We start from the raw sequence: 14,220 nt of genomic DNA, 5'->3' as shown, positions 1-14,220 counted from the left end.
TCATGTCAAATTTAGGCTCTTCCTCCCAAAACACAGGACAGGCAAGAGCCCTCAATAAGCAAGCAGTGAATAAGGGTACCATTACCAAAGTTAAGTTAAACATGCATTTGAGGCAGTGAGAGGAACTTGCTATAGCTGATTTTAGTACCCATAAAACACAGCCTGGACTGTCGCTCTATTTCCACCATGTCAGGAAAACATGACTTTTCAAGGGTGTGTTTTTCAGGCTCTAGAAGCCATGTGAATAGAAAAAGCAGGTAGTAGGTCTGGGTGCAAACAGAAGGAGGAGGAAAGTGAAATGCTGAACGGAGCCAAAGAGCATGTTCAGACTTGACAAATGTCTCTCTCTTCAGCAGACCCCTCAAAGAGAAACTAAGACCAGTCTCTGTACGAGAAGTGGTCTATGGCTTTGAAGACTGAAGCATGTTGCAGTACAAACAAGAAGAAACAGATCACAGGAACTTTCCAGGCCAAAGCAAGCACCACTCTGTAAATCATTCGTGCTCAGCTTCTACTGCCAGCTGTGCCAGCAGCTTACATGGTTACCATAGCACATCAGCATCACCATTTTGGGGAATAAGCTTGCCTCCCTCCCCTCCTTCCTGCCCAGAAGTAAGCTTCCTGATAAAGTTTTGCTGTAACCTGTGATCCAAGAGACATGAGAGGAGTAAGTTCGAGAGAGCCAGTTGGGAGACACAAAGTTGTGCAGCCCTAGTGCGTACAGCCCAATCTCGAAGGCGCAGAGATGAAGGTTGCGGTGTGGTCCCTGGTGCCCACCACTGGAGGAAGGGTGGGTGAAGATAGAGGTACTGCTGTTTCCACCTGCTTTGATAAGGACTGTCTTGGCCAATTCAAAGTAGAAGTGAGCAGCTGCCTCTGAGGGCTGGTTTGGGACATGAGGAGCATGGCTCTCCAGCCGTCTCCCTTTATACCTAGAAGAAAAAGACAGAGGAAGCTTTCAGGCAGCAACAAGTACCCCAAGTTCACTAGCTGCAGTGCAGATTTCCTGTCTTTAGGGTCCAGAGGAATGGAAACAAACTCTCCCAAAGAAGTACTTCCTGATGCACATGTGCTAGCTTCCTGACATCAGGCCTAGAGATTGCCTCTGTGCACCAGTATTATTCATTACCTGCCAACTTCCACAGTCTTTGCACGGGCTCCCCCACTGGCTCTCCTACTCCCACTGGAAGAGGAAGATCCCAGTGAATCACTTGAAGAACTGCTGATGCTGTCACTGTCCTGTCCTCTGCCCCACGATGTTGTTGCCCATCCCCCACGTAGTGGACGCCGACTGAGTGTTGGAGAACTGTCAGAGGTGGTTTCAGGAGCACTGCTGTCAATACTAGCCATGCCTACAACACCAGAACCAACACAGTAACGTCACCAGGATTGGTAAATGTAACGTGGATAGGTAAACTCCTACCCACATCACCTACAGTCCCAACCAAGATCAGTTGTGTCAGTAACAGTCAGCCTTACAGCTGCCAGGCGTTCAACTTTGCAAACCAAGATTAAATTACTCATTTTGGCCACAGATATCAGTGTCATTTTGCAGCTCTTGGATTAAAAAGCAGAAGAGTCCAAGAACAATGTATCTTTATTTCCCCCTTCACACCATCCCAGCCCCTTGCTCCACCTGCCAAGCTTTGTGGCAGTGTGTAACAACAAGAAACAAATACACATACAAAGTCAAGTTCCACATATTGTATGAGCATGAAGAAAACCCTTCTGGTATATGCTGCACAATTTACAGAAAGGTTCTTCACATCCCCGGCCTCTAATTTATAACCTTCCCAAGAGAAGTGTAGAGAGGCGGCAGCTCCTCTGAATTTGTTTCTGGACCCAGGAGCACAGTGCTTCGCTCCCAGAGTCCAGCCATCATTCAGCTCCAGATACCTAATCCATCACCCAGAACATATCTAGTGTGAGAAAGGTATGGTAAATTCCCATACAGAACGGGGCAGGAAATCTGTGGGGCAAAACCTATTTCTCCATGCCAAACATCTCAGAGACAATCAGCTGCTTCCGTAGTACAGGAAAGGCTGACAAGTGGAATGAAAGAGCAAGGGAATTGCTGAAAGCCCAGCAGACTGCCAGCACAGCACTAGATGCTGTATGAACTAGTCTGTTCCTACCTGTGTGTTTCTTCTTCTGCCTGACAGGTGAACCCCAGCATCTCCCATTGTATCCACCTCGGTTTCCAAGGGCCAGACGACTGGGGACCTTTCCCTCTTGTTTCAAGACAGTGGCCTCCGCAGCTGGCTCACAGGGGGACCTCTGAGAGCTCTCTGCATAAACAGGACAGTGACAAGGTAAACATTATGATTTGTTTCTGTATCTCTAAAACCAGATGTGGCCATTTAAAAGATATAAACATCAAAAGATGCAGGATTTTTATGAAATGAGTGGTATTTATGAGCAGGATTATCTCAGTTTTCTTTCAGTATTAAGCATATCATGCAATACCAGGCCAAGAACATTTGACCTTAACTCAAGATTTGGAAAATTTGCTGCGACTACAGAAAGATTTTAGAATAAAAATGCTCCAGCAACCCTAATCGTATTGCAGTCATCCTCAGCTAGTAATGATCTCTTTAGGAAGAGTTAAGAGAGCACTTGCTTTCCACCAAATGCTGCTGTATGTGATGTTTGCCACCAAAGTGGAGGCACAGCTTGAAGAAAACCACGTTTACCTCTAACGCTCTTCAGAAACCTTAGTTATTTATCTTGCATGAAGGTACCTGACTCAGTGTGTTACTTTTTGAAATTCTGCACCCCTGTGATACAAACCTAAAAGACAGAGTCACAGTAGTTTTATGTTAACTGGTTATACAACTGGCTCAAGATAGGAAAACCTGAAAATTAGCTTGAATTTCTATGCATCAAGAATGTTTACAGAAATGGATACAGCCAAAGAGATCATGGGGGAATGACTTTCAAGTAACCACCAAGCAGCCAGATGGTAATATAATCACTCAGACTACTTCCCAAAACAGACAAAAATGTACAGTTCCAGTTTTGCACTGATAACAGAAGGGTTTCAGCACAGCCCTTACAAAGCACCTCTTACCCTGTGCACTCTTCTCCACAAAATTCTCAGGACTGCTCTGGACTGCAGTGCTTACAGTAGCTTGCTGAGTGACAGAAGTCCCTGGAAGCTGCTGGATAGCTGCAGTGGACTGGGCAGCATGTTTGGAAGGAGATTTTTGGTTTGCTACCGTAGGCTTGCTGGATGAGTAGAAGGAACTCAGAGTCTGTGGTTTGTGAGTTTGACTCTCTCTGTCCAGGAGTTTGTCTAAAATCTTTAACAGCAAGGAAAAAGAAAAAAAATAAAAGAAGAGCTTAGCAGAAGGGTAAAAGAACAGGCATTACACCAAGACATAGAGGGAAAGTACCAAATCAGCTTCCTGGTGCACAATAAATTCCATTTGTTGGAGAAAAAAAGAAAATGCTTATTCTCTATAAACTAGGCATTGTCTTCCTGCACTGAAGATCAGCAATGCACAGTTGAGAGCCACGTGGTCTGTATCACTGAGGAAGTAAAGATTCATTTGTACGCAGTAATATCCCCATTTTCACTTCGAACAGCCACTGGCTTTAGTTGAAAGGCACCAAAAACTCACAATAAAGAAGTACTTCTGGTACATCAAGGACAGAATGGAGGACTTTATATTTAGTTCTGCCAGTCATTAGATGTTCTTGTTTAAGTCACCAAAATTCTGTGCTCACCACTCAAAAAATCCCGTCAGACCATTACTGAGAAACTGGTAAAGCCACTAGAGAAACTGCCTTCTACCAGCCTACAATAACACTTTATTGTCCTTATTTATTACATAATTAGGCAACAATGCATGACCACGTTTTATGGGTTTGTCCATTTCTACTGTTCATTCTCCAGATGAAACGAACACCATGAGTGTGACAGAGCATTTATTTGCAGATGACTGATATCACATTGTCCCTGTTATTCCCTGCAGAAGAGTATAGCAAAAGTACTTCTTTAGGAGGCAGAAAGACACTAATAATATTCTTGCTGGGTAGAAGCTTTTCTGAATATAAAAGATTAATGAAACCTTCCTGAAGCTTCAGCATTTTTTGATTTTTTTTTTCCTCTTTTGGGGTGGAAGGGCAGAGTTTTACTATCTCTCTTGCATGGGAAATTAAGGCACAAGTGGACTGAACTAGTATATCAAAAGAGGTGAGAGGTTAAGAAACAAAGGCTTTGCTAGATATACTGTTCTGCAAGCCAACATCCCTGCAGCAAAACAGACTCAATCCCCAGACCACACACACAGTGCACACTGAAAACCCCTGGAACAAAGGACTTGTTTTAGCAAATAAGCAAAAGTATTAAAAGCACTGAGAATGCATTCTCCCGACTGGACCTTAAGACCTTATGGAAAGGGTGCCTCTTCCAGGGCAATGCACACTGCACAATCAGATTTTACATCAGTGGAAGAATATAAATACCACAACATAGCTTGTAAATCACCAGTACATGACACAGCAACTTGTGCTCACTGGCAAAACTATCAAATCCATCAAAACCCAAACATGGTTTGCACCTCCCTCTCTCCTTTTAAAGGGAAACTCACCTTCTTCAGCTTAGACTGATCATCCTTGTAAGTAATCATCAGGGCTAGTGCCAGATCCCCTTTCTCCCTTCGGGTGCCTTCACACAACAGAGGATGTTCTGCTTCACTGACAGTTGTTTTCATGCCTGCAGGCCAGAAAAGAGGGGATGAAGAGATAAGTGAGCCCAGGGGACTACACCGCATCCTGAGCACTATCTATACCTCAGACTATTTTATTCACCTCACTGTCACAGGCAAAAGATTTTTTTTTTCCCCTATTTCTCTGTTAACTTCAGAAATAGGTCACGAATAAACAGGAGCTGCTGTCTGTCCCCAGAATACTAAGCTTGCTACAACTGTCAGAACAACCAGATCCTAACCTATGCCACTGGAAAAGAGTCCAGGCAAGCCCACAACTTCATCTTGAAACAAACTTCCAGTTTCTGCAGATGCTACGAGCCAGCATTCCCACACCATAAAGAACTCATCTTCCTCCTTTCAGAGATGAGGCAACAGAGGACAGGTCTTGTTTAATCCATTCTATTCCTTTTTGCATGCTGCTTTAACACAGGCATACAATATTGTCAACATACTATATATAATTACTGCTTTGTTGCTGAAGCTGATAAACGAGGCAAGAATCCAGTATTATGCTAAGACCCTGAATTATATGATAATGCTCAAGAGTACTTCTGCTAGTTTTTCGCTATCATTGAAAGACCTCTTCTGAAATTATTGCCTTTTGTTCTCTGAAATTATCCACCTCCATTAAAGTCCAGGCAATACATCTCCTGCAACAAAAGAGCAAGAAGAAAGCTAAAATTCATGTTACTACTTTAACATTCAGTTCCTGTCCCGCATCCCCCTTCCATTTTTCACAGCTTCACAAAGGCACCTCAACCCTGGCATGTAGAATCCTTCTGCAGCTGGTTCTGACAAACCATGCAAACACTTTCATTTCTGCACCAAACTGGAACGAGCTACTAACTCTCACCATCCAAAATGAGGCAGGATGCAGAACACAGATGAAGAAAGACTTTTCTTGTAAAAGATTCTTACCAAGAGCAGCAACAGCTGCCTCAAAACCAAGCTCTTCGTCTCCAGGCATTTCATTATTCCAATTACGGCTTGGGGGTCTAGAGCCTGTAGGAGAAACCACTGAAAGAAGACAATAGAATTACTGCTCAGCTTTCAAAACTAGGACCTCAAGGCAAAAGCCATTTCTGAGAGCCTTCTAAATTTGCAGAGCTTCCTGTGGTCCTATTCCTAGCCCTGCACCAGTTTCAAGACAACAGCACTATCTTGGGTTTTTTTTTCCATTCCTCTCTAAACTCAGAAGGTTCTAAACCAGGCAGGTATACTGCCAAGTCAGTCTACTAATCCCAGGTTGTGTTCTTTTTTAAAATACTAGATTTATATTGGCTTCCTCTGAATATAACCAGCATAAGAGTAGAAAAGTCAGTCATTTATAACTATTTTACAAATACACACAAACTGCTGAAATGTGGTAAGTTTCCAGGTTTTTTTCAAATGTAAGCAGAAGGAGAGGCAGTTCCATTGGGGCACAAAGTACCTCTACAGCAATATGGAGGGAAGTGGAAGCAACAGCATGTGAAGAATCAAGATTAGGTTGTTCTTATACAGCAGACAGTTTCTCTTTGAAAACCCCTCAAGACCTGGCATCTCAGAACATGCCCTTCATGCACTCAAGCCAATGCAGACAGTACCTGGAGTGCACAGGACATCAAATATAAAGCTAGCCAACATCAGAGGCAGGACAGGACGGTAATCGCATAGGGTCCCTTCTCGCAGTTCTTCAGCTCTTCCTCGAATAGTGTTCATCTCATTAGTGCCCAAGGGAATCTTCTTCAAGAGGGCTACAATCTCAGACTCCTGATATGCCAGCTTCACCTGGTAGTATCCACAAGGAAACAGAAGAAGCTGTCATCAGCACAGGGCCTATGGGCCGTGGACCATTTTTCCCTATACATGAAGTACAGCAATAGTTTTTATTGGATTGTTAAATTATAGCAACTCTTAGCACCCTAGCCACTTTTACCATTCTCTCCACACTAAATACAGATTTTCAAATCTAATACAAGTCTTGCCTCATATTTATACACACATTTTTAACGCAAATTATCACTCTTGAGCTGCATACAGAAAAAAATGCATCAGCTTTCATAGGAACATCAGGAGAAGCATTTGACTGGATAAGTCAGTGGAAAAGGTGATTACTCTTAATTGTAGGAAGAAAGGATGCTATGTTAAGTAATATACCCATTCAAGACAACAGAGACTTACTAGGAGAAGAATGGGCATGGGGTGGCAGCACACATGCCACCAGGATGAAGACCATTACATTTCACTACTCTGCCATACCTGCATTCTCTCCATTCTTAACATGTGAAAGTGATTGTTTTCTTTTAGGTAGCAAGTAAACTGCCAACCTCACAATCTTCTGAACAGACCATAAGAAGTACAGATAATTAGTGTATCAAGTGTAGTTGGTGGATACCTAGCAACAATACACACCTCCAGGGACTGTACAACCCTGCAGTGAAAAGCAAGGCAGCTGCAAATCACACAGACAAGGTCTTAATTGGACACTTCTTTTTTCTAAGCAGGAAGCCAAATAGTAATCAAGCAGCGTCCAAAATAATATGCCTGCACAGTGCACACGTTTGCTTGCCAATGAATGAGATCAGCAAGAGCAACTATTTTCAGACGTAACAATTGCACCAATTCACCCTGAAGAGTAAGTTTCAAACCATTTCACCAATGCGAATATGGACAGTTCCATTTACAAATGGTTTTATTTTCCCCAGATTAGCCAAGCAAACTGGAAACATATTTTAAGATAAGAAGTAAGCTATTCTAATCAAAACTATATATTCATAGAAGATTTTGTACTCATTTAAATATTTTCAAGCCTGCAGCTTCATGTGAGATCAAAGGCCTGATGGCACATGAGGTCTGAGCTTCCTATCAATGAAGGTAATGCCAGATGAAGTGATATTTCTAATAATTTTTCTGGCAGATCAACATGTGCTAATAGGACATGCACACAATCCATTTAGTCCCACTGCAATCAATTTAAAGGAAACATATAAAAGCATAACCAAACTTGAGGAGCTGAAATGGAAACCACATGAGCAAAAGCATTCAAGCAGCACAATGTTGCTTACGGGCTTATGGATACTGCCTTTTTGAGATGTTTCATACCTCCAGAGCCTTTGTAGAGGCAGGTGGTCTCTGCAGCTCCAGAGCAAACATTCCTATTCGAAAGGCCAGGTTGTGGTACTCCAGCCGCTCACTCAACACAGTCAACAAGAAAGCAGCTTTAGACAAGGTGTTGGTTGCCATCCATGTCTGCTTGCTGGTTGATACCTTGTTCTTTTTGCCCTGTTTGAGGAGGAATTTGTCACAGGAGACTTTCCTACATATCCTAAATGATTCTATGCTTGTCCTTCTACCTTTGCAATAATCAGTAGACAGAAGAAAGAATAAAACATATTTAAATTTTATTCCCTTTACTGAGGAATCACAAATCCCAGTGGTTACTGACGAACATCATTACTTCCCCTATCTCACCCCAACACAACACAGTGGAAGAGCTGGCCTGTTGATAAGACATATATCCACTACTGGACTGATGCTGTGCAGGCAGATGTTGCATGCCTGTCCCTTCCAAGGGAACCCTTCCATACAACAAACACTGCTTAGTGCCACTACAACTGATTTTCCAGAAGTTTATGCTTATTTCTTTCCTTTCCAACCCTCTGTTGTGAACCAGCAAAACTTCTAACATTTCCAGTGGTCCACATTATGAAATAGGAGACTAAGGTTTTGGAGAGAATCACAAGAAACAGGGTCACCTGCACAGAGCTGCACAAAAATCAAGACTTCTTACAGCTGCTGTATATTCTCATAGCACACAGTAGCAGGTATCTCTTAAACAAAACATCCTTTGAAGATGATGTTAAATACAGTGTTTTGTCCAATTGATTTAAAATAGATTCCTAAAGGAGCTGCAGCTTTAAACAGACAAACCAAGCTTCTCTCTGAAGCATAAGGAAAAGTGAAGAAGCTTTTAATTAAACTCGAGTTTCTGAAGACTCCAAGTCCTGCTGAATGGCCTGTTATTTTCTTTCTCCTTTTTTTTCACCCACACACGCAGTGATCAGGCACATTAATGACATCCAGAGAAGTTCAACCCAGAGCATCAGTGAAGTGCCCTGAATCACAGTGAATGAGAAATGCCTGGGAATGCTGTTCTATCCATCCCACATATTCCTTCTAACTTACTCTACCCCCAAAACTAGGCAAGCTCTCTCTCTACCTTAGTTGGTGGTTGCTCCACTTTGAGATCTGGAGGGTTGGCCAGTAGGTCCCTGGCAAGCTCTACAGTTAAGCGGCATGCATCATTACTGTATCCATGTGCATACAGGGCCTCTGCACAGGCAAACAGGATCTGCAAGAAAGAACAGATGGTCATATTCAAACCACACTCCCCCAGGCTAGAGCTAGCCTGCTCAAACTAATTGTTGCGAAGACTCTGCAAACACAATTCACAATTGACTTCAGCAGCAGGTGTTGTCAGAGTCCTTCTTGCCTGGACCCCACCATCCCTTTAAGCACTCCCCTAAAAAGTCTTTTCTTCCATGATTAAGTCCTATCCTCCCTCCAAGTGCTATAAGAGATCAGAGAACAACTCAAAAAAAAATAAAACTAAAGCCCAAACTGACTAACTATTTCCATGCATCTCCATTTCAGCTGCTTGCTCATATAGGTGCATGCTCTAAACATATTTTGAGGTTATTACAGGAACGTGACACGGTCTATTTAGATTGCCTCTGGCTTTCCAGAGAATTTCTGCTTACATGGTTGGATTTGAGATTTTCCTGCTGGGCACTTACTTGTTTTTAATTTCAGCTCAATTTTGCCATTTACAGGAGTGAGACTCGGTAAAAAAGCACACACTGTGTTGCCTACATCTGTAAATTCTGGAGTGTGACATGAGATGAGCTAAAACTGGGATACACCTGAAGTTAGCACAGAAATAGGGAGTCAAGCTTGTGGGAAAGAGACATGTGTGATACCACTGGATTAAGTAGATAGCTTATGATACAATGGGTTATGATGACATTATCATTAAGCACTTGATTTGACATACTAGGTTAAGTGTGACAGCTAGGAGGCTGGCAAGACCATGATGTATACAATACATAAAACTGCAAAACAGTGTTTTTAACTAGATTCAGCTCACCTCCATCCGGTTCTCCTGCTCCAGAGGCTTTATACCAGCAAATATATCCTGCTCCTCTTCATTTCCCCCTTCAGCTTTGTCATCATCTTCCTTGGCTACCTCTTGTGGATTCAGATAGTATACCTGGTAATCATCGTCATCTTCTCCATCATCCCCACCCCCTGCTGCACCATTCTCTCCCACTTCTTCTGGCTTCAGGCTCACACCACCACTGTTCTCATCTGCAGAAGGGAGGTCATCATCACCACTACCCATTTCCCCCACAGGATCCTTGGGTGATTTCTTGGCCATGGAACTGCTCCTGACACTGGGCTCAGGTCCCTCAGAGAAGTACACCCCACCATCCTCCTCAAAGGTGTCCCTATAGCTCCTGCTCAGTGGGCTTTCTGTAAAACTAAATGTGTTGCTGGCTTCTGCCCCCAGAGCCAAGCTGCTGTCATCCAGGCTCATCTCTGCCAAGTCTGGCTCCAGAGAGCTGTCTTCACTGCTCATGCGGCGTTTCCCACTATGTTTACTGGTCAAGCCTTTGCTCACTGGCAACTTTGCTTTGCCCGCTGCAGTCTTGTACACGGCTTTATCACCTTCTGCTGAAAGCCGTCTCAGAACCCTCTGTGGCGTTTCAGAGACAACTTTCCGCTTTCCAGTAAGTTCCTTTGGACGAACTGCTGGCTCTTGCGGAGAGGGACGCAGCCTGTCCCCAGGTTGCAGACATGGTCCCCCGGGCTCCTGTCCATGGGTTCTACCAGCCTCACAGGCAGTTTCTGTACACTGCAACCGGCAACTCCTCTGCTGGATGGCCTTTACCCAACAGAATGAGTTCTTTTTGTCAGTGCTGCTATATGTGATCCCAGGAATGGGATAAGCTTCCTCCCAGTTGAAGTAACAGGCTTCCACAGCTGGCTTGAAACCCTGGAAGAGCTTCTCCAGTGATTTCTTGTGCTGACCCCTCTTAACATTATCTATGACTTTCAGCTGCCACTGTCTGAGCTGTGAGCAAAGGTCCCTGCGCCTAAAAGAAGCAGCAAGAGGACAGGTTAGAAAGCAGAAACAAAATGCACCTGTGACAAACTACCTCTTAACCTACAGAACACTTCCTTTTGGTCAGAAACATCTTCTGCTGAATTAAGTATAGACAGCATTAGTAAGAAGACAGGCTGAAAAAAGGAAACAGGTATAATAACAACCAAGTCCTTAGACAGGCCCATGATATTGAAACAAAACGTGAACAGTACCAACATGAAAGCACAATACAAACTGCAAGGTTTAAAATGAAATACTGTCTGCCCTGTTTGCTTCTCTGCCCCAAATAAGGTATTAGCGACGTGAGCCTCAGCAGTCTGAAACCAGTGAGTGCCATGGGGAGCTGCTCTTGGAATCATTCATAAAACAGTTTGCAGCAGCTGTGAAACAGCCCTGTGAACAACTCCAGTCAAGACATTCAAAAGTACAATCTAAACAGCCTACCCAGAGAAGCACAATGCCAGACAGGACTACCTAATCTACCTCTTTACCCTGATATGCCTATATAGAGCCCAACAATTTAATTTAGGCTTTAGCAGACTGTCCTTGGGAGACTAAACTCCTGCAAGCCATAGGCACAGAAAAAGCAAGAGAAAAATAATTGATGTTCAAATAACTCTGAGGAAGAAGCAAGCTGGTAGGGTTATATAGACTTAAATTACATAGCAGTTAGTCCCACACCCCATATTACCATGGGAAGAACAAAGCATTTCTGCATTTCCCAGCTCCAAATCTCATGCAGGGCCTGAGCACGAGCAAGATAGTCTAAATGGATTACATGTTTGGGTGACCTAATTCAAGAACAGCAAAAAGACATTTCTAGAAATTGCACCAAGTGTCTCAATCAACTGCCATCTTGTTTCTGCCACAGATTTCAGAGATTTGAGATACAAGCCCAACACTTCAATCCTCTCAGATTTCCTATCAAAAGCAAAAGAACAAAAAAATCAAATCAAAACAGGGTGACCCAATTTAGGTGCAAAGGGTATTAGGACAAAAGAGTCTAAACAAAATGGACTGCTTCTATTTGTCCACTAAAGAAATGAATTAACAAATGAGCAGACTGGTCGGGCTTAATCAAGGAGAGGTTTTTCAGAAGGAAAAAGAACGGGCAAGTACTCAGGAAAGGTAACATAAGGATGAGAGCCTGCAATGAACTAGGAAGGAGGTAGCAAGTCTCCTTATGATTCACTGGAAAGAACAGCAAGGATAGGTAGAAGAGGGTTTTTCTTGATGACTATTCAAATGCCAAGAGAATAGGTAATCAAGCAGGAGCACTTCAATTATGCATGAGCTCAAGTAGGAGATCTGAGCAAATTTGAACTGCGCCAAATAACTCAAATGTGAATACACATAGCACAACTTCATACTTCATTCAAAGCCAAAACCTTTTATGGTTTTTCTATGTGATCTGATTGATGTTTGTGTTTATTTTAAGCCTTGTTCCCAGTTTCCTATGGTTTTTGGTTTGTCTTCATCTCCTATATTTAGCTACTTCATATTGTAAACTGTACAAGACAGGAACTGCATCCATTTTAGTGTCCCTGATGTACCTTACATAGATAGGGCATTTTATTAATGTTACACAACAATTCACAGAAAGCAAATCCTGTTAATGTGTAATTGTATTGAAAATACCATCCTGTTTTCATTTGTTCTGAAAAACTTTCTCTGAGCATTTATAGCACATTAAACTAATTCAGTACATTTTACACACCACACTTTGTAGACTAGATGTACAAAACAAATTATTACAATGTCAACCACGGTATCTCAACACGAGCCCTCAGTACCTCCACTGCTATTCAACCAGTGCTAAATAAAGATGGCAGTGATTTACCAAGGCACAATACGGTTTAGAAACCTGCAGAAGCCTCATAATTTTAACTCAGACAATTGAAAACACTGACTGAAAATCATACACCAGTGACACTGGTTACCAATACACTGCAGAGAATAAATTCCCTAAGAGCACAGAAAGCAAGAAATGGTTCATCTTGAAACAGACAACAATGAATGATTGGACCAAACAGAAATCTATTAAACTGCTGAATAGTTAAATTTAGAAAGTATTAAAATTTATCAGTAGCCGGTGTTATAATTCAAAGAAATGTTCTCCACTGGGACACTAAAATGCAGAATTACACTCATACGTAAAAGAGAACTCTCAGAAAACAAATTATTCACACTACATGATGTTGCTAAAACTGAGCAGCAATAACAAGTAAAGTTTAAAGTAATTATAGTGCTCCTCAACCTTACACAGCACATAGTCCAGAAGGACTAATGGTTGAACAGGTAATGAGGTAATGAGACAAACACAAGAAATCTACAGGAAGAAACTCTTGAGTGTGCTTGAATATCATAGAAATAAAAGAGAGACTGGATCCAATTCTGGTGCTCACCTCTGTGGACTAACAGTTGGGTCAAGGACAGCCAGCCTCCAGAGAACAACCATCTCATCACACATACTTGCACAAGCATGAGCAGCTACTTCTGACTGGCCATTGCTGCGTCCTGTGTGCCCGCTAGCACTGCTGTGTGATGCAGATGTTCGCACACTGTACCACCAGCCAGTTATCTGCAGAAGAAAATGTTCAGTGGAGCTGTGTTGTGGCCAACATCTCATCCCCTGCTCTCACTTAACCTCATAACTGCAAGGAAACAGGATCTGTAGCTAGTACCATGTTTTCATTTGACTACAACATAACTACAAATATTAAAGCAGTATTGGTTTGTGAGAACTAAGGGCCTCTCAAAATTTTTCTGGTTAGAAGGCACATATCCAGAGAACAAAACACTCACAGGAGGTTCTCTTACTAAAGGCCTTCACACTTGGAGGGAAAAAGTGAAGAAATGTGATAAATTAAGCATATCCTTTTCCCCTGCTCAAAGTTGAGGTATGTGATAGAGCAATAAGGAAACTTAAACTGCAATTTATATTACAGAGCGAGATCAGTGTCTTGAACTCTCAAATGAAACCTTTTTCTTAATATTATTTTAAAAAACATATATTTTAATATAAAATTATATAAATATTATATATTAATATATAAATATAAAAATTAATTACTATTAAAAATTTAGTATTAAAAATTTATTACTTAAACCCATCAAAAGATATCTTCTACAAAAATAACAAAAGACACTGAGATTCTGCCACCCAACATATATCTTTAGTGTTTATCAAAATGACAGCTCATATGTGATGTACTTTGTTTATCAAAAAAAAACCCATTACAGTAAATCACCTTGACTGGGCAGAAATCAAATCAAATGTGCTGAACAAAAGAGGTCAGACTCCATATATTCACGTTAAAAGGACTGAGGTATTTTTGGGATATAGTGTTACCAGGA

At 42.0% G+C, this 14,220-nt stretch overlaps 1 protein-coding gene across 8 annotated transcripts in view; it reads right to left on the bottom strand.

Annotated features, from left to right (window-relative positions):
- Window positions 1-14,220, bottom strand: part of ZSWIM8 (zinc finger, SWIM-type containing 8) — a 73,320-nt gene that overhangs the window by 19,723 nt on the left and 39,377 nt on the right. For all 8 annotated transcript variants that reach the window (XR_774360.1, XR_774357.1, XR_774361.1 and 5 more), the window contains exons 9-19: window positions 13,269-13,444; window positions 9,844-10,852; window positions 8,917-9,048; window positions 7,800-7,979; window positions 6,302-6,485; window positions 5,634-5,732; window positions 4,596-4,720; window positions 3,071-3,302; window positions 2,136-2,288; window positions 1,130-1,352; window positions 643-932 (exon numbers count right to left, since the gene is read on the bottom strand). Coding sequence is in view for 3 of the 8 variants with exons in the window: in XM_010567765.1 (XP_010566067.1) it covers window positions 643-932; window positions 1,130-1,352; window positions 2,136-2,288; window positions 3,071-3,302; window positions 4,596-4,720; window positions 5,634-5,732; window positions 6,302-6,485; window positions 7,800-7,979; window positions 8,917-9,048; window positions 9,844-10,852; window positions 13,269-13,444 (2,803 nt within the window). In the remaining 5 variants the exon portion in view is untranslated. The remainder of the gene's footprint in view (window positions 1-642; window positions 933-1,129; window positions 1,353-2,135; window positions 2,289-3,070; window positions 3,303-4,595; window positions 4,721-5,633; window positions 5,733-6,301; window positions 6,486-7,799; window positions 7,980-8,916; window positions 9,049-9,843; window positions 10,853-13,268; window positions 13,445-14,220) is intronic.

This window comes from Haliaeetus leucocephalus, unplaced genomic scaffold (genome assembly GCF_000737465.1).
Source record: "Haliaeetus leucocephalus isolate CR32 unplaced genomic scaffold, Haliaeetus_leucocephalus-4.0 Scaffold229, whole genome shotgun sequence".
Taxonomy (NCBI): domain Eukaryota; kingdom Metazoa; phylum Chordata; class Aves; order Accipitriformes; family Accipitridae; genus Haliaeetus; species Haliaeetus leucocephalus.
This window is presented reverse-complemented; position numbering and strand designations above follow the sequence as displayed.